Below are 19,260 nucleotides of genomic sequence, written 5' to 3' on the forward strand. Positions count from 1 at the left end.
GAAGCCGAAAGGCCCGGAGTCTGCTGTGGGGATGGGGTGGGCTGCAGGGGATGCTGGGCACCGGTAACTCTTCAGGGAAGGGGAGAGGGGCCTGGGAAGCAGTCCCTGGGAGCACTGAGGGGTTGCACTGTTCAGACCGCAAATACAAATCTGCCGCAGAAGGAGGCACCACCAGCTCAGGCACAGGTGTGGGAGCAAGCAAATCCCACCCATGCATTTATATCCCCCTCTCCGGGGGCGGGGGTGGTCCCAGCCAGAGGGTGCCAGCCTGCTGCCCCACCTTGTGCACTCACTCACCTTTGCCCTTCCCCAGTTATCACACCAAACAAACGTTGATATCAAAGAGACGTTTAATAAGCTGCAATAAAATACGGACCTTTAGAAAGCTCATAGGGTGAATATCAACAATGGAGAAAGAAAAGAAACCAAAGAGGTGGGAATCCTTGAGGAGTTCAGATCTGAGTCAGGGACCTTTACCTGGAACAAGAACACAACTTCTTCCATAGGCTAGGATGAAATAAAAGACAGGAGCACAGAGTTCACAAAATGTCAACATTTAGAAAGTCGATACATAGTCAAAGTTCAAATGACCCAGCTCTTATAGCTATACATATTGATTTAAAGCAACTTAATATAATTTTATTTTCTTTTTTTTTTTATATACACTTTCAAAGGTTCGTCAGGTGAGGTATGTAAACATTATCTAATGGAAACCCCTCTCCACATTTCCAACCAAGAATTCACAGCAGACAGTTCATTTTCCCAACTCGCGATGCAGTACTTCCCGCTCCCCAGAGCAACCGGGAATGCCGTCCCAAGCCACGGCTCTCCCAGGCGCAGCCACCTGCTCCTATTTCCCACCGCTGGTCTGTACAGTTCACATTGCTTAGGCTCAAACATACAGTACCGGACAGGAGGACTTTTCAGCTCAGTGTCTAAAATTCATATAGAAACAAACAGAGAAACAAAACTCTCCCAGGGACGCAGACACAGATGAAGGAAAAAGCATTTGCCATCAGGCTGGAGATAATATTTAAACATTTTCTTAAGGAAAAAATTACTGGGTTGTTGCTGTTTTTGACTTTTCTTTTTTCTTTTATAACACACCTGTTCCAAAGGCAAAGGAAGCATGGGGCTGGCGAGGGGTCCTGCAGGGATGGAACCTGGCAGCACATCCCGTTACACCCTCCAAAGTCAGGGACCCAGCACCATAAAAGCAGCAACGATCCTGCTGACGCTGCCCCACACAGACAGTGGGCTGGGCGGGAAGCAGCCAGCAAACTCTTCCAGGCAAAAGGGGTTAAAAAAAAAAAAAAAAAAGAAGAAAAATCCAAACCCACTTAGGAAGAAACAACCCAATGACCTCAAACCCCCTAGAAGGTGAATAAAAATAGCAGAACAGCAAGCAAATAAGCAAACGACCTTCCAGAGCCGGCACTGTAATTGTAGCGGCAACAGCAGTGCGCTCCCTTGGGTCACCCATCCCCGCAGGAAGCCTGGGAGCCCCGGAGGCAGCTGCTCACTGCAGGAATTTGCTAGCGGGAGCTTGCTATAGGTCACTAACTACCCTACCCCGGCCATTTTGGGGGTGTTCCCTGGGGGTGACGGCAGCCCCCACCTCCTGCACCCCTGTGGACTCCTCCTTGGGTGTCCCCAGGCCAAGAGACAACCCCCCGGTCCCATGCTGGACCAAGCCCCTGCCAGGAGCAGGGTCATTCCCACCCGGCCCTGAGTCCCGAGAGCCCCTGCTATTGAAGCAGACATTATTACTACAAATCTTATTGCTTGCAGTGCCGCCCACCCCGGGGAACGGCCATCCCGGCTGGCCACGGGAGCTCATCGTCCCCTGGGGACCGTGGCCATCAACCAGGTCTGACATTATCAAAATGAGATGAAGAGAAAGAGTTAATGCTTCAACTTTGATGCGACATAAAAAACCCAAACCAACCACCACCACCACCCACCCCGTCCCATCCCCCCCACGCAATAGCCAGCCCTTTGGTTGCGGCACACTGGGCAATAAAGCCCCACCAACCGACACACCAGTCAGAACAAGAACCTGTGGAAAGCCCATGAAATAAATATTTTAAAAAACTATTTACAATATTAGATCTGTAAGCATGAAGTGAGAGAAAAATGACTTTTCCTGCCCCAAAAAAGCTTAAAAAGTAGGTTAGCATCCTGCCGCCTAGCACAACACTATCTTACATGGCACCTACACATAATATATATTCACATTTCATTTTAAAATTAGGTACTCTTACAAACAGACTTAGAAAACATTGGCTAGCAACACAGCCCAAGGGACTGCCTGGCCTCCGGACCCATGTGGCCAAAGCTGGCCGGCTGCATCCCAGCTCCTCCGGCTGCCCCCAAGCTGCCAACGTGCCCTGAATCAAAACCGCCAGCTGCCCCCCCCGCCGCCCTTCGGGGAGGGGGTGGAAGTGCTCGTGAGAGAGAGGGCTTGTCCGCAGGGAGGGGAGGAGGGAGGATGGGGACCGTGATTTCTGCTAAGCCTAGGGGTGAGCTTAATACAAACAAGAACTCCTGAGAACATCTTAGAACAGATGGATTCATTTCACAACCACCAAGCTAAGGGATGGGCCAAACGGAAGCTACAACACACGGGGAGGGGGGACGCGCGCGATGCGGGGACATTGTAGCCTTCTGGGTTGCTCAAAAAACCTACTGCTACAAGAAAAGCTGCAGTGGTGTTCCCTGGCAGGGGGAAGCCTACACCCACCTTGCTCCCAGGCCCTCCAGGCATACAGCCCAAGGATGCGGACCTGAGGATGCCTTGGCCGGGGCTCAGACCTCTTCCCCCAGCACGACCACCAGCAGCGGAAAGGCGAGAGCATGAGCTGGATGGCCGCACACGCCTCCCTGCTGCCCCAGGCACTGCTCATGCCTTCGGGAGGCTGGGAACCGCGGCTTTCCCAGTCGCCTTCAACTGGGAATGCAGTTGTCAGGCTGAAAGAACATGAGCTGGAGAGAGAAACTGTCCATCAGTTAAAGTAGGGCAGCAGTACGTCTGTGTCCGTCTGAGATTGCGTCTCTATTTCCCGGGAGGTTACTAGAGGCTGGCAGAGCTTTCGGAAACACTGGCATGTCCAGCGGTACCATGTGAACGGCTGGGACATGAGCTGGGCTGCAGCTTTGCTCATCTTCACGCTGGCAAAAAGCGTCTCGAGCAGCTCGCCAGCCCGCTCGGTCCAGTGCCGTGCGGCTCCCCCCGGCACAGGGGGGACAGGGAGGTGGAGAGCAGCGGGGACGAGCTCTCCGTGCTCTCCCAGCTCACAGAGGATGACTGGCAACACGGCAGAGAGTTTGCTGAAAGCGTTAGTGCCAGCTAAACGGCTCTTTGGAGGTTTGCTGCAAATGCGTCTCACTGATGTGTTGGCAGTCGAACACAGAAACACCACTGCACGCAGCAAACACGTGTGAAAAGGACCTTATTAGTGATGAATTAGTGGTGAATATAAACACATGCACACCTTGGATGTACTGCGCACACTGTCAGCAGAGGAACCCATTCCAGGGTTAGCATTACTAGACAATGCCCTAACAGCTACAGATAGAAGGAGCCATCCTGGGCTCTGCTTTTGATGCAGCCCTCAAGTCCCCAACACATACATTCTGACTCTGAGCTCGGCAAACCCAGCCCCTCCAGGAGGCTAGGTAAGATGGTGAATTCCAGACTAGGTGAAGTGTGAAGACCTGGAGATGCCAATGACAAGGTGAGAGGGGAAAAGGTAACCGCGCAAGTGAGAGAGGGGGGCTGGCAGCAGAGCAGCGGCAAGGACATCTGTGGCGGTGCAGAGCTAAGAAGACGCTGCTTCTGCTACATGGACCAGGGAGCTGGGGTGGAGACTAGTTTCAAGACTAGGATGAGAAAGTGGCCAGCAAGGAAAGCCAAAGTAACAGAAAGAGAGGTCTGTTTTGTGGGACACAGCACTTGTGCTGAAACCGGGGCTGAGGATGCAGAGCAGAGAGCTGCGGGTGGCCCAGAGGAGGAGGAGCGCAATGAGGCTGTGGAGCTGAGGATGGCACTGTGGTAGTGCCAGTGGGCAGCTCTGCACCGTAGCAAACAGGAATGCACTCAATGCCAGTATGGAATAAGGTGATAAATCACGTTGCTTATTTCCTCGCATTCATTCGGATGGTCTGCAGCTCCCTGTGCATCCCTTGCACCGCACAGAAGCTGCACTGATTGCAAACAGGCTGCTCTAAAGCAGGGGCCATGCCTCAGCAGCGCGCCACGGTTGCCTCGCTGCTGGATAAAGAGAAATGAGTAGTGCATGTCCCAAGTCATTAACAAAGAGCAACAGGTTATACATATAGCATTACCTCTACTTATTTTTTTTTAATCTCCTGTGCACCATTATAGCTGAAACGTGGCTGAGTGGAGAGAGGAAATCAGGAAGTATATTGGGAACAGAGCAATGCAACATGAGGACTGATAGGGAAAAAAAGAAAAGGGTTAAAAATTCAAACATCTGAGCACTGATGAAGAAAATGGAGCTACCCAGGCAATGCCACCCATGCATCTCACATGCAGACCCTTTAATTTACTAGCAAATTAAATTGAAATTTAATTTTCTAGCAAATTACAGCATTCCTTCTTCCTGCCCCAAAATAAAGCACTTACAAAAGTGGGAAGCACATTAAAAGCAGGTCTTGTAGTCAGCAAGACCTGGAAGCTACTACTGGTGTCAAGTGGAGAACACACACAGGAGAGGCAGAAGGGCCAAAGATGGCATCTCCTGGAGCAGTGTCAGCAAGGAAAGGAGCCCGGCAAGGAGCTGGGGTTTCCTCACAGCAAAAGGCTTCAATGCTTTTCTAGAGATGATGATGAGCCCTGGCCTGCCTCACCCCTGGGGCACCCTTCCCTGGGGTATCTCAAAGGATTGCACAAATCTGTCATTCAGAGAACTTTTATTAATGCACTGACATTCCCACCTCGAGGTGGGCTGGAGAGGTCATGCCCCAAGTGCTTGCTGCAATAACTGAGCCACAGGGGATGGCTTCACCCTACCCATCCCTTGGCAAACAAGCCTGCTCTCCGTAAAAGCTACCTGTGTGAGTTACACCCACCACTCAGGGCAGCAGCTGTGGGAGGAAACACTCCTGCCAGCTCCTCACAAACAGCATGATGTAGAGAACAATCACCCTGGTTTTCCTCAAAACTGTAATTTTTAAATAAGGTGGAGTTGTTGGGAGGAAAGGAGGAGGCAGAGGGCAGAGCAGCTCTGAGCAGGGTTTATGTGCCCAGCCAGGAAGAGCCCTGCAGGGGTTGCAGCGCCAGGGACCGGACCCACGGAGAGTGGAGCCGGGAGCCAGGAGGGTCTCTGCTGGCCATCTCACCCCTGGCCTAGCTGAGCATATCCTGCAAAACCACTGCTCCCTGCCCCCAGCTGGGCCAACTCTATTTAAAATGGTTTTCCTTGAAAAAAACTCAAAATTATTTGCTTTCTCTTCATTCATTTTTTGAAGACAAGAATAACAACCCACAGCCCAGTCTGGAATCCCCTTTTCAGCCCCATCCTGACAAAAAACACACCCCCTACCTTTTCTCATTAAAGGGAGCAGAAATTCAGATTTACACCCACAAGGCACAGCCCAGCTTCTATTAAAAGTCAGTAGGATCTTTGCGCAGATTTCATGAGCAGGACACACTGGATCTAACGTGGGAAAGCCAGGACTCACCCAGGGAGGGACAGAACTGCTGGCTGAAGGCGATGGGAGCCCAGGACAAGCTGTAGGCACACAGGTCACACAGAGGCCACCTTGCCTGCATACTGCCCAGCATGGCCAATGTCATCTCGCTCCTTCCCAGAGCCCTGCGACTCCTACAGCATCTTGCTGACAAGGCTTTGTCCCATGGGGACCTGCTGTCAGCACAGAAAAGCTCCATCAAACCAAGCCAAAATACGATGTGATGGAAAGCTACAGATCAAGAATGGAAGTTCAAAGGGGAGGGGTGGAAGGAATATGATTTTCCTTTTAGCATCTCTGATTTCTTCCCATGACGGGTCCTGGCCATTCCTCTCCAGAGTTGACACCTGGCAGGGACACTGCCGGGAACCTCGGCGTGCTGATCCCACCACCACCTAAGCCAAGCAGTGTGCACCGAATTGGGACAGACACCCAGATGCTGCTCCGTTCCCGCACCACTGTGACGCCTGCCGTCTCCCACCCTTGCCATGCTGAGCCAGCTGGCGCTGGTGGAGCCCCAGGGCGCAGGAAGGCAGCCGGGAGGCTGGCGCAGCAGCACCCCATCTAGAAAGACTCTTTCCACTTGCTTTGTTGAGGTTTTTATCCTAATGAGGATGCCACTCCCAGAAGCACAGAAGATGGAGAGCAGGACAGCCTGCATTGACTAGCAGCTAAAAAATGAAAGAGAACAAAAGAGGGGGAAAGCCCTGAGGAGTGCTCGGCATGTGGTGCCCTGCACGGCTCTGCGTGCACAGCCCAGCGCAGGCGCTCTGGGAGTGACGGCGAAGGATGGGGAAAGGGGGTTTTGCTGCAGGGGAGTGGTGTGAGGAGTGGAGGTAAGAGGGGTGCTCACACACACACTTGGCCCAGGGGAAGGAGGGGAAATCCTGGGCCTGTGCGCCTGCAGAGAGGCTGCCCCAGGCGGAGGGAAGAGGAGGGCTGTAAGTACAGATGGAGAAGCAAGAGGGAAAGACAATCTGTAAGAAAGGTACAGACAGTCATTTAACTGCCATCAGTGCCCTCCTGCCTCACACCTCTCCTGAAACGCTTTTAAATCCTTTCTGATGGAATGTTTGACATATTTAATGCATGCAGTAAAAATTAAAGTAATAGATAACTTCATATTAATCTGTACAGGGACTGACAGGCTAGATTTAATCACTTCCTAGCTGTTCAGAGAGTTAACTTATTCTGGCATGATTCAAAGGAAAGGTAAAGAATTTTTTTTTTTTAAATCAGCCATTTCATAGTAAGAGAAAAATGTGCCGCAGCCTCATATGCGTCAGTGCTGGGGGAAGGGAATACCTGCAATAGAGCCAGAGGTGCCCTGCGAAGGACATGCAAATCTCAAACGCCTTGTTTGATCCTCTACACTAAATGGGTACAATGAAAGATTTCAAGATGATTATCTGCTTTCCACCTCCAGTCCACAGGCTTTGGGATCTGGGGTTCAATGCCAACCGTGAAAAGCAATTCCCATTGCAGCCGAGCCCCCTCTAGCCTCTGCCACCAAGGCAGGCATCTCTAACGTGTGGCCTGCCCCGGAGCCTTGCTCTCAGCAGGGACAAGGAGCTTAAGCGAGGACCAGCAAGGCTGTTAAAGGTCAGGCAACCCCAGGGCCTGTGCAGTGCCCTCTCAGGCATCGCTGCTTTCTGCACGGGAGGAGGCTTGCATCGGGATTCATGCAAACAGACTTTGTGCAGCAACAAACAAGTGAAACCCTGGAGATTCAATGGCTGAGCCGGGTCCTCTCCTCAAGCGCAGACTGCAGCAGTCCCTTCTCAGCCACTGAGCATCCCTGCCCGGCTGAGCCAGCACAGCCATGCACTCTGCACTTCTAGCAGGTTTTTCTCAGAGGTGCTAGGCATCGTGACCCTGTTCTGCCACTGCAGACTCCCCCGTCGACTTTCAAACGTGCTGCAGAGGCTTGCAGAAGAGCCCTGCAAAGGTGTCATGCAGGACAGGGCAGAGTCTTGGCTGCTTTCAGACTCCACAGCACCAGACACAGGCAAGGACAAACCAACTGCACCTTGCTAGTAAAAGGATGCAATGCAAATTACAGTAAAAAATAAACTTAAGTTAGTTCCTTCTCTCAACCCTATTCCAGCTGCAAATCCTGGCTTAGGAGGGTGCTAGGCAAGATGTGCACAAGAGCACAGGGCGAGGGCCAGGTCTCCCCTGCCGCAGAGCACCAACATCAGGAGGGTGTTGAGCTCGTATAAAGAGAGAGATTCAACCTTTACCGAAGTGCTGCAGAGACTGCTTTACTGTCAGACACTACAGAAATCACCATGAGCGCAGCAAAATGGGAGACAGAGGTCTGTCCAAAAGCAGGGCATGGCAGGACTGATTCATCCCTGAAGCCAGCAAGAAATAAAGATGGATACAGCCCAGCGCGCCTGCCTGGCAGCAGGGGATGCGGCAACCTGGTACCCGCAGCACCTCCTCTGCTGCCCCCGCCTGAGCGGGACCTCCCCACCCCATGGGCTGTGCAATGGGGGAGCAAGGCAGCCATCAGCAGTACACACAGCAGTAGCTAATTAATACTTTTATGCAGGTAACAGTATGGGACGCCAGCAGCCACTACTGAACAAACTGACAAAGGGTAGATTCGCCTTTCTCTCCCTCAGTGATGGGAAATGGTTTTGGTTTTGCTTTAAATGCCACTAAGAAGACAGACATTAGAAGGACTCTGAAGGAAAAGGAAATGTTTGCGTGCACCCAAAGGCTGCCGAAAGCTACTTCATGTGCACAAAGGTGGTTTTTCTTTCTGCTACAGTACAAGTGCTTGTGCCTCAAGTATAAAACGCAAGCCTCCAAATCACACAGACGAGCTTCTTATTTTTATTTTTAAAGTGATAAATAAGGCACTGTACTTTTAACTAAAACTGCCTGGTTCCAAGTTTAAAAAAAAAACCCAAGGAACGTTCAAACTGCAGAAACTTCCTTATGAACAGCAGAGCCAGACAGGCCAACCTCTTCTCTGTCCGAGACACATCTGCCGATGCCTCAAATCACGGGCATTATCCTTTAACTGCGGATTTTTAAAGGCTTGCTACAGCTTATAAAAGCAGCTTTAGTTAATGCATGGTAAAGGGTTACTACTATACATCAGTTTTGTACATGGCTACCAGTTCTTCACTATTTCGGATCCAGTCGCGAGCGCTTGCTGTGAGAACAGTCCACTTTTGCCCTCAGCTTCCTCTTGCCCTGCGACCCGCTGCTCTCCTGCAACTTCTTCATGGACCTCGTCAGGGTCTTCCCACTGCTGGGCTTCTTGTTGGCCATCTTCTGCGACCGTGTGGAGGACTCCCCCAGGGGCTTCTGCTTTGGGGACTTGGCCAGCTCCTCAAAGCTGGGGGGCAGCACAGCCCGTCTGCTCGTGTTCTCCTTGCCCTTCCGCATGGGGAGTCGCACCTTCTCCAGCTGCCTTTTCGGGGCTCTCTTCTCTTTCAAAGACATTTTTCTAGCCAGCTTACTGCTCCTCTCCATGGCAGCCTGCTTTCGGGTGGCAGGAGCTTTCGTGCTGACCTCCGAATGCTTTATTTTACTGGCCTTCTTGGCAGGCAGCTTGTCCTTGGTGGAGGAGCCTGACCGCTCCTGGGTGCTCCCACTCTCCTTCAGCATCCTCTTCTTCCTGCTGAGCTGGAGATCAGCTTTGGGTGAGGGGTCCTCCTGGGACCTGCTCTTCCCCTTCCGCCCCTTCCCCGACCCATCCACTGACAGAGATTTAGCAGGAAAGGCGTCTGCTTTGATCTGCAAGGCCAGCTTTGGAGACATCAGTGGGTTGATGCACACGCTCTTCCTGCTTTGCTTGCTCTCCAGGGATGGGTGGTCCCCCGGGCCATCACTTTTCTTCTCTGCCTTCACCATGCGGTGCTGGGCTCGCAGCTTGCCCCGCAGGTTGGAGTACTTGCGCAGGATCCTGGTGCTAGCCTGCGTGGGCAAACTGGGGGCAGGCTGGATGGTTTTGTCTTCGCTCAGGTCCTCGGCGCCGGTGCCAGTGGGAGACGTCTGGCTGGGAGCAGTGGCTTCTTCAGCCTCCGCTTTATCAGCATTCTCCCGAATTTTGGCCCAAAGCTTTTGGTTCTTCAGGTTATTCCGAGCCGGGGTAGTGGCGGCAAACTTCTTGAGGTGTTTTTTCAACCGTTCGGCTTGCAGTGAGCTGGGGTAGAGACTGGAAGAGGAATATTTCTGCATGGGGACTTTGATGGGGGGAATCTCCCCTGGGAGACGGGTGTTGAGTTTCTTCACGATCACTAGAGACCTGGTTTCAGTTGTCTCCAGAAACCACTGACAGATGTCGGACAGCTTGAAGGCCTTCATAAACAGCATCTGGACAGGAGAAAGCTTCTGCACTTCCAGAGAGCCCCTACTTTTCCGTGTCCTTTTCTTGCTTTTCCAAATCTCTTTTAGTTTGTCGGCTTTGTTCTTTACCTTGGGGGTTGGCTGCACCTCCTTCTCCAGCTGAATCCAGCCCTTCTGAACTTTCATGTACTGGGTGTTGAACTGAGCAATGAGTTCCTGGGTCTCCTCTTCAGCACACCACTCCATGAACTTTGGTTTGCTGTCAGCCATGTCTGTGTCCTCCAACGCCAGGGAGTCGTCATTCCCTGAACTGCATTCGTCCCTTGACTTCGGGATCGCTTGCATAGACTCCTTCCCTGGTGTGCTCTTTTTTGCTGTGTCTATGGGTGTGGGTGCGTGCCTTAAGTTATAAAACTGGAGGGCAACCTTTTTATGCGTTGCAGCCTTTGCTGGAAGATGCTTGCTCCCACCTCTGCTGCCGGGACATGGAGGTGAACTGGCCACTGGCTTGAAGCTCTCCAGCTTGCCTGTGTTCATGGCACTGTTGGAGCTCTCCTCGTCCTTTGTGCTGGCATCGTCCGGTTTCACATCCACTTGCTTGGCATCATTTGCAGGCATGCTGCTCTCTGGAGGGAGGAGAGTGCTTTGCCTCTCAGAGTCAGTGTGGACACTGATTTCCAGCATCTCACCCGGTTGATTTTGGCTGCAATTAGCAGGGGGGTTGTCTTTAGAGAAATTTTCTCCCTCTGCCACAGTTTCTTTTGCTAAGATGCTTTTATAAGTTTGTCTGGTAGTGACACCATTCTCCTCGCCTGGCTGCTGCTCAGCGATGCTCTCTGGGGCCTGACCAGTGCCCAGCCCCTCACTGGTTTTGAGCAGCGTGTTGGGGAAGCAGTCATTTGGGAAGTGCATGGATGCTGCCCCATCCAGGTGCGCTTCTCTCTTGAACCGCTTAGCGCCAGGGCTCTTGGAGAGTTTGACCTGAAGGCAAGGAAGCTGCACAGAGCTGGAAGAACCAGTATCCTCAGCACTGCCCTCGGTGGGTGACTGGAATTGCTGGCTTCGGAGACGCCGGTCTGATGCCACAAGGACTCTCCTGCCTTTCTTTCGTTTCTTGTCTAGACTGTCTTTGGAAGAGACAGAGTCTTTCCCTGCAGTGTCTGAGCCATCAGGTTCAGGTGGCATCTCCCCTTCAGTGGGCTCTTTTTCACCTGCTGGGCTGTTATTTGTCACCGCCTCCCCTTCCGAGATTTCAGGGAGGGCTGTGATGGCAAGCACAGCCTCCGTTTGCTCAAGGGAGCTGTCACCCGCCATGCCCGATGATTCGGCTTCTGGTTCAGGATCGATGCTTTTGTTCACATCCACACACTGCAAGGTGGCAGGGGGTTCTGGGGGGCTCACCCCTTCCATGGTGGCAGGGGGCTCATCAGGCGCATGCTGGCCTGCAGAGCATGGGGAGGGCTCTGCCGGACACAGCCCGCAGGGCTCTGCATCTCCCACACCTGGAAGCTGGGCAGGATCGCTGGCACCATCGTGGGCCAGGGGTGATGTGCCTGCAGCGGCGGAGGGCTGCGAGGGGAACTTTGGCTCCGGGCTGGCAGGGACGTCCAGATCAGTTTGTACATCAGAGCCTGGGCAACCTTTCTCGCCACCGGATGCTTCTGAGACAGGAGGGGCAGCAAAATTGGCAGCCTGCCCGCTGCTGCTGCCATCCCCGGAGGAGCCCAGGCTGCTGCCAGCCTCCATGGGGACGGTGCCTCCCGCTCTCGTCCCTGCTCCTCCAGTGGGAGGGGAGCCAGGGGGTGGCGAGCCAGCCAAGCTGTCCTCTTTCTGGGGGCTGGGTGGAGCAGAGAGGGAGAAGAAGGGCAGGGCCATAGCGGCTTCCCTCGACCGCAGTGCCCGGGTATCCCGGGGCTGCACGGAGCCTGGCTCAGCTCTCTCTTTCGTTTCTCGGTTGGTTGGTGCCCCTTTAGCCAGGAGCCTCAGGGAAACCCTTTTCTCGCCTTCCCGTCCTGCCCCTGCAGACCCCCCCACTGAGAGCACCAGGGACGGCTTAGCGCTTACAAGGGTCTCAGTTCGCAGCGCCGGGCTGCTCCCCTTCTCCTCCGCCCGGGAGCTCTTAACCAGTGTGCGGACAGTCGGGAGCTCGCAGCACTCCCCGTTGAAGTAGTACCCCCGTGTGCTCTTCCTTGCTGTCTTGCGGGATGACACCGACCGCTGGCTCTCGAAATGGCACTCGGTGATGGGCTGGCTGATGTAGACCACGTCGCACTGGTTGTCGTAGTCATTGATCCTCAGCCCTGACGCTTTCTTGCTCTTCCGAGTGGATCTGAGGGAGGCTGCCTTGGCGCGGGGGTGCCCGCCGGGGGTCCGGTGAGCGGCTGGCGCGGCGCCAGCAGGCAGCCAGCCCTCTTTGGACTTGTCAAGCGGGCTCTTGTCGGCCGGGTGCAGGTGGCAGCCTGCCTTGACCTTGGCCATGGCATGCAGGTGGTTTTCTTGCTTTGGTCTTGCATCTTGTTCTTTTGTGTCTAAGTCCTGGTGCAAAGATGCTTTTGAGCTGCATTGCAAAGTGTTTTCTTTGTCAGCTCTGCGAGGAGAGGTCACCGCAAAGCTGGGATCCCACGACTCTTCCGGCAGAGCTCTGAAAGAGCTCTTTTGGGACCCCAGACAGCTGTCTAAGCTGTCCTCGCTGCCGTTCACATTTGCCATTTTGACCGAGATATAACCTTCCATGAGAGTCTTACCTGCTAGCTGCTCTTTATTGTCCTCACACTTTCTGACACTGGATTCTTGTTCGTGTCCAGCAGCTTGCTGCCCTTCCAGGCTCTTTGCGGCATGATGGAAATTCAAAGAGGAAGAGTTCAACGTGCTGAGGTATCCTTGGGTGGAGCTATCCTTTGGACTAGCAGAATGAAGCCTGGTGACGGGGAGCTCGGAAAAGTCCCTTCTCAAAGCAAGACTGGAGCTCTCTGCTCTGTCCAGAGACTTCAGCTCCACCGGCTGCTTCGGGGCTTGTCCTGTAACATGCAGGAGGCCATCGGACCCCGACTGTCCTGGGTCCGAGGAATAAGGGGGCTTTGATTCAGTACAAATAGCACCCTTATCTTGATTTTCAGTGCTTTGCTGGCTACAACCCGAACCACAGGTGGAGGCCTCCATGCTCTCCGATTCAGACAACTGCTGGCCTTCAGAGTCTGGTTGTACTTCAGTGTAGATGTCGTTTAGCACACGAATGAATTGCTTCTGGTGATGTGTACACAGTCTGACCATAAACTTTTCCAGTGGAGACTTCGGCTGATTGTTAGAGTCTATTGCTATTGTCTCTGCTGCATCCTCACTAGAGAGACAAAGAAAGAAGCAATCAGTAATATGTCCCAGGGAATACAAGTTTATGCTGCAAAACTGGAATAACCCTTCTCCTCCCACTCGGGCATATCGCTTGCCTGACCTCCAGGCGAGATCAAGCACCCTGTTGTCATGGGGCTGGCAGGTATCCCTTCTGTCCCCAGCATGCACTCTTATGCATGCACACAGCTGGCAGGACACGGACTGCACTTTCATTTGTCTCCCACTGCCAGAGCACCCATTATTAGACTTCTGCCTAGGACATCCTGCTGTGTAGGCACCATGTGACATGTTCAAAACAAACCTAAATTTCTCAGTGAGAATCAGATTTAGTATCTGCATGGTCCCAGCAGTTCTGGGACCCACCAGGACGATTGCACACCTCTGCTAGGCTGCGTGGGAGCAGAGCAGCATCCCAATTAGGTAGCCAGATGCCAGAAATCTTGAACTACTCTAAGTCTTCCAATTCTACTTATGTCTCAGTGGCAGAAGAGGGGTCTAGGGCAAACTAAGCAGATCCGAGCCTCCTCTATAATAGGCGCAGAAATTCTGGCGAGCTCCCAGCCTGCAGGACATGCAGGCAGCAATGCACCCTTGTGTGTTGCAGTGCCTTGCCATTTGCACTGACCTTTGATTTACTGCTGTTTAATAAAGTGGCTCTGCAGCTGATGAGCTGTCTGTCAACGTGCAGTGGTCGCTCAGAAAGTTGGGCTTCTACGGCACAGGATCACTGCCACTAGCTAGCTCTCAAACCAAGGCGATTATCATTTAACTGCTTGGCAGAGGCAATTAATTAGGACTTATCAGTGGAGATGTTCAGGGGTAATTACCCGGTGTTTGCATGAACATGTTAGAAGTGCAACGCCAGGCGCTGTTACAGAGCCTATTTGCTCCTAACGGCAGCACAGGCAATGCCAAGCCAGTCCCTGCCACGCCGAGGGGGCTGCACGTCTTGGCGCCCATGCTGTTTGGCACAGGAACTTTGCCAGCAACGCCAGGTTGCTTTGCAGTAACGGTTGCACTTTGTACCTCCTGGCCTTGTACCAGAGGAGTGAAAGTCGTTTCCCTGCCTACAGCCTTGCTCTTCCCCCACAGCATCGGATGCCGACCTCGCTCACTCATGTGGGTCAAGGAGGGCAACGCTTATCACAGGGTTTGGGGTCAGGTGGGGAAAAGCGGCTTTATCTAGAGTGGGGTTTTCCCTCCCCATGCTGCCAGGCACCGGGCTTGACAAGCAGACAGGGAGGAGAAGTCCCAGGTCAGAGGACCCATCCAGGGACAGGGACTGTCCATGCTTGGTGGCAGCCAGCGTGCTGGAGCCGGCCCCAGGCAGCCCTCGCCTGCTGCTCACTTACTGCTTGCTGGCTGCTTTCTTTGAACTGACAAGCACCAGGGAGACACCTCCAGCAACCCGCTTCCCCAGGTTCGTGGGGTCTGCTCCCAAACTCAGTGAAGGGCAGGGAAAGGTGCTCAGGGGCCACTTCGGGCTCCGGGCTGTCTGTGTGGCACCTGGTCTCCTCCTCTTCACCCAGAAATGCTAGGCTGCAGCCAAGCCTGCCCTGAGCATCTGCTAGCCAGCCCTTTGCTTTCCAGTTTCCCCAAATTTTTAAGCATATCAAGGGTTTGCCTCTCAATCACAGCCACTCAGTTTCCTTAAAGGCTTCTTGGGCAAGGTTTTCCCAAAACCACCTGGAAAGGCTGAGCAAGCTAGGCTCGCCGAATGTGGCCCAGCATCTCCAGAACATACTCCCAGGGTTAGCGATAAACAACATACCTCAAGACTGCTTTACTACACCCAGACGAGAAAAACGCCTTCCAGCTACCATCTCAACTGGTTCTACCTGGTGCTGCGATGACTTTCAATTTGCAACGCCTGGGATTAGTTCAAATAAAAATGCTCAGGTACAACCTGGCCCCTCTCCAGAGCCCTGCATGGGAAGGGTTATGTCAGTCAGGATCTCTTACACAGCCCAGCTCCTCCCCTTGCCTTGCTGAATAACAAAGGGGATAAAAAACCTTTTGCCTGCTGTAAGAGGAGGGCTTGGAGCAGGGGGGCTTTGCAAACAGGCAGAGCTCAGCACACTTTTTTTCTACCTGTGCAAAGAGGGCAGTTGCTTTCCTCTTACCTGCTTGCAAGCCCAGCTCCTAAAAGCAACAGCCATCTCCCCCAGTGAGCCTGAACTTGTAGGGCAGCAGCAGAGGTGTGCCCCTGCCCCAGCCCACGCCGCTGCCACGCTCCTGGGGCAGCCTTGGGAAGCAGTTACGGTGGCAAAACAACCAAGTCCCTCCTTGCCCAGGCACCTTTGGGTGCTACGCGCAAACGGCTGTGAAGAAAGAGTCCATGGCATAAGCAAAGTGGTTGCTTGGGTGGGTGGCAAGGAAGAAAAGGCAAGATACCAGCTGGGCGATGCCTGGTGAGGGAGGAGATTGTGGGTCTGTGTATGGAGTCCCTAGTTTGGGAGAGAGGACCAAAGTGGCCAGGCACGGTCCTTCTTCGCCTGGCAGTAGCAATGCTGAATGCAGCCAGTCGCAGGTCATGCTTGCTTTGCATCGGCATGCAGGGCTGGGAAAGACCTACGTCCTGCTCGTACGGCAGTAGCGACTTGGGCTCCCTAGTCCTAAAGCCTGTGGGAGGCGTTTCTGCCTTGCCTTCACCTAGTTTCTTCCTCTGAAGTGTAGCTGAGGCCATGGTGCTCTTTTTCACCTTATTTGCCTCACTGTACTCCAAGGAGTCAAACTGAGATATATACTGCTTGTCAAGCTGTAAACCTAAAAAACAGATAAATATTTTCCCTGCTTGATAAAGGAAATAAATCCATTCAGCCTCAATGCCCTTTGTCCTTAGAAGACCCATCTCACACTCAGAAACACAGTTCCCCTGCTTTTGCGGGTGCGTTGCATTCAGGTTCCTCTGCTTTCACATCACTCTAGCTCAAAGATAGGCTGCTACTTCTCGCCTTGAACTCATCTGCTCCTTCCCCAGCCCACTCCTGCTTGGGTACTGCAGGCGGTATCCCCTTTTTCTCAGTTTCAGAGGATAACCTTGAAGCAGAGCTCTCTCTGCCACCTGCAGATGGGCTCTGAGCGTGGCTGGATACCACCTCAGTCCTTCCTCTCTCCATTCCTCTGGGGCAGTGAGCCGCAGCCTGTGCTTCTCCATCCCCATATCTCCCAGACACAGCCCTGTGCTCCCTGGGATCTGCTAATCTGTGTGCCTTGGTAGCTGCTCAGCAGTTCCAACCATTCCTGTCTGTTCTGGCCGTTACTACTAAATAAAATGTGCCCACGGCCGTTCTCCTCCCAGTGGCCGATGGACGCAGGACTGCTCACATCCTCACTACTTAAGGCAGTTTCAGAGAAGAGCTTATTTCATGTTCAGTTGTAATACAAGAGTTTATTTCAAGTGCCCCACAGCTTCAGGCAGGGTTGCTTATGGTCTGTGTAAACTGTAACAGAGAAACTATTTATTCACGTGGCTTATCAGAGAGGAGAGGAGAGGTGAGCTGATTGCAGAGCTGAAGTGCCTTGCTGGGGGAAGGTGCCAGCTACTAACAGGTTCTTCAGCCCTGCTGGCAAAGGCACGGTGGGAGCTGAAGGCTCACTGGCAAATGCAGAGGATGGGAATTGGCTATGTGGCTTTAAACAGGAGGAAAAATTGTTCTCAGGAGGCAGACAGCCCTGTCTCTGAAAAGCCTGCCTTTCAGGAAGCACAGGTCAGCCCGGCAGAAACTGCTGGGCTCAGCAGACAAGCAAGGGAGCCCAGGGCTGCCCATACCATATGCAGCCTTCTCCTCGGTGTCTGTGCTCACCCCTTCTCATGGGGCTTGGTCTGAGGCTCTCTTAGCTTTGGGTGTGCATGAAGAATGTGTCATCTCTCTCAAGGGCTGGAGAAGCTACAAGCCTACTGCGGTTCTGTGGCCGGGAGGGGTGACTTACTGGGGACCCTCTATCCCCATCGCCAAGCTGCAAGCGCAGTCACAAACCAGTATGGGGTACCCAGAAGGATTCACTGTGATGGGAGAGACAACCCACCTGCCAGCATGCTTTCCTGCAGAGCCTGGGAGATGGCAGGTGTTCCCTTTCTGGCCACCAACCTTGAAAGCTGCCTACACAAGGCTGCGGCTGCTGGGGGCTCCTCTTCCAGCTTCCAGCACCACTGCATGTGTCACCCTGTGCCAGCAGAAGACACCCGGGTGTCTCAAGCAAATCTTGTCACCTGAGCCCCTCGCTACCTCCTGGCCCTTCTAGTTTTCCCAGGGCAGCCCTGTTCTCTCCTCCTTCCCCGCCTGCCGCAGAAGGTGTCAGAGGCATCAAGGGGCAGGAGCTGTCAGAGACACAAACGGAGCTGTTGCTACGCAACCCTGGTGCTGCAGCAATTAACGCCGGGGAAAACGTGCTGTGCTCTAAAGCTATTTGCATAGCTGCGTGCTGCAATACATTTGTTTGCATTGTGCCTCTACTGTTCAGTGGAGTTTGAAATCTACCCTCCCCCAGCTCTTGCTGGGGGGGGACCCGGGGCTTTCAACAAAGGCCACGGTGGTTGGGGATGACGGGGCTGAGGGAAGGCAGGGGTTCGTCTGTCCGTAAGACCTATAGACTGCACAGGTATAGGATTTACAGTATGGTGGGGGGAAAGGACACGTTATCTGCGTTTCATCCTGTGCAGCCCAAGGAGCTTTGCCCGCCTTGCAGAGCTAGCTCCAGCCATGCCCCCGACCTGCTGGTGGGGCTGTCACATCTCCCCCCTTTTATGGGTGCACCGGGGTGACACTGCACTTGTTCTGCTTGTGAATGCCAGAAACAGAGCTTTAGGGGCAGCCCAGCCTACCTCTGGTTCAACAGTGTATTTCTGGGGGGGGGGGAGCAAAGGGAGAAAAAAAAAGAGAGGAAGAAAGAAATCAACTGGTTCATACCAACCTACCTGGGAAGCCGGTCTCCGAAAACCTGCCAATTGCCAACTGCAATCTTCTGGTTTGCCCACCCCAAGTTTCTCACTATTGAACATGAAGCCTGTGCCCTTTTTGGGTTTCTTTTTTTTAGCCCTTGAACATCGGTTTGATTGATTATAAGTTTACAGGTATGTTTTGTACCTCAGAGGCACAAGAAGCAGCAGCAGAACAAAAGTTCAAGGCTAAGTGTTTCTGTTCCTTTCAGACCACTCTAAGCACCAGGATTATAGTTCTGTAAAAGAAACAAAACATAGCTATAAACTTATAAAATCCAATTTAGTATTTTTATGGGGACGACCTCTCCCCTCCCTCTCCTGCTGCCACACAGTGGGCTTCGTGCCAGCCGGTGGAGCACTGCCTTGCACCACCCAAAACCAGAGGTACCACTGGAGTACCCCACCGAGCTGAAGGGTGCCTTGGAAACCTGGCTAAAAGTGGAGATTTGAGAAATGTGGATGACTAAAAAGAAAGTGTAACTCATGAATGATGCTCTCCATCAGCTGAACTCAAAGCACTGACCATGCCCACTTTGACACAAGGTTCAAGGCAGTGTGTCTCGCTGGCCTCAGACAATTTATTTTTCAGGGCAAATGGAAATGCCATTTTGAGGGATTGCAAAGGAAAAGCAGCCTCTTAAAAGGAGCTTGCTCACCACTGGCAATCAGGTGAGCTGACCCCAGCCCCAGGGGCATTATGAATCCTTCGTGCTACATCTGCACTTGAAAGCAGCTGTGGCTGTGGGTTGCCAAAGGTGGGCTTGCTTTCCCCGGTGCCGGGGGAGCTGCATGCAGAGCCACACGAAGCTCTTGCCCAGCGGAAGGGGGAAATGAGTTCTCTGCCGGCCCTGGTTCGGCTTGCTGGAGAGGCTGTGCAAAAGCAAACACCTGTGGGGAAAGTCACTGGACCGAGGCAGGCAGATGCAGGCACTGCATCTTGTAGCAGC

General features: G+C 53.2%; 1 protein-coding gene across 1 annotated transcript; it reads right to left on the reverse strand.

Moving 5' to 3' along the window:
- Window positions 1-4,353: 4,353 nt before the first annotated feature.
- On the reverse strand, window positions 4,354-18,444 carry LOC104049910 (serine/arginine repetitive matrix protein 2-like). Its single transcript, XM_064463975.1, has 2 exons — window positions 18,290-18,444; window positions 4,354-13,360 (listed from the first exon to the last, which is right to left on the reverse strand). Exon 2 carries the CDS (start codon window positions 13,291-13,293, stop codon window positions 8,857-8,859), a length of 4,437 nt encoding a protein of 1,478 aa, XP_064320045.1. The 5' UTR covers window positions 13,294-13,360; window positions 18,290-18,444; the 3' UTR covers window positions 4,354-8,856.
- Window positions 18,445-19,260: the final 816 nt, after the last annotated feature.

Source organism: Phalacrocorax carbo, chromosome 12 (genome assembly GCF_963921805.1).
Source record: "Phalacrocorax carbo chromosome 12, bPhaCar2.1, whole genome shotgun sequence".
Taxonomy (NCBI): domain Eukaryota; kingdom Metazoa; phylum Chordata; class Aves; order Suliformes; family Phalacrocoracidae; genus Phalacrocorax; species Phalacrocorax carbo.

Excerpts from the sequence above, each read along its gene's own strand:
- LOC104049910 (XM_064463975.1), bottom strand. The coding sequence starts at position 13,293 with ATGGTCAGACTGTGTACACATCACCAGAAGCAATTCATTCGTGTGCTA.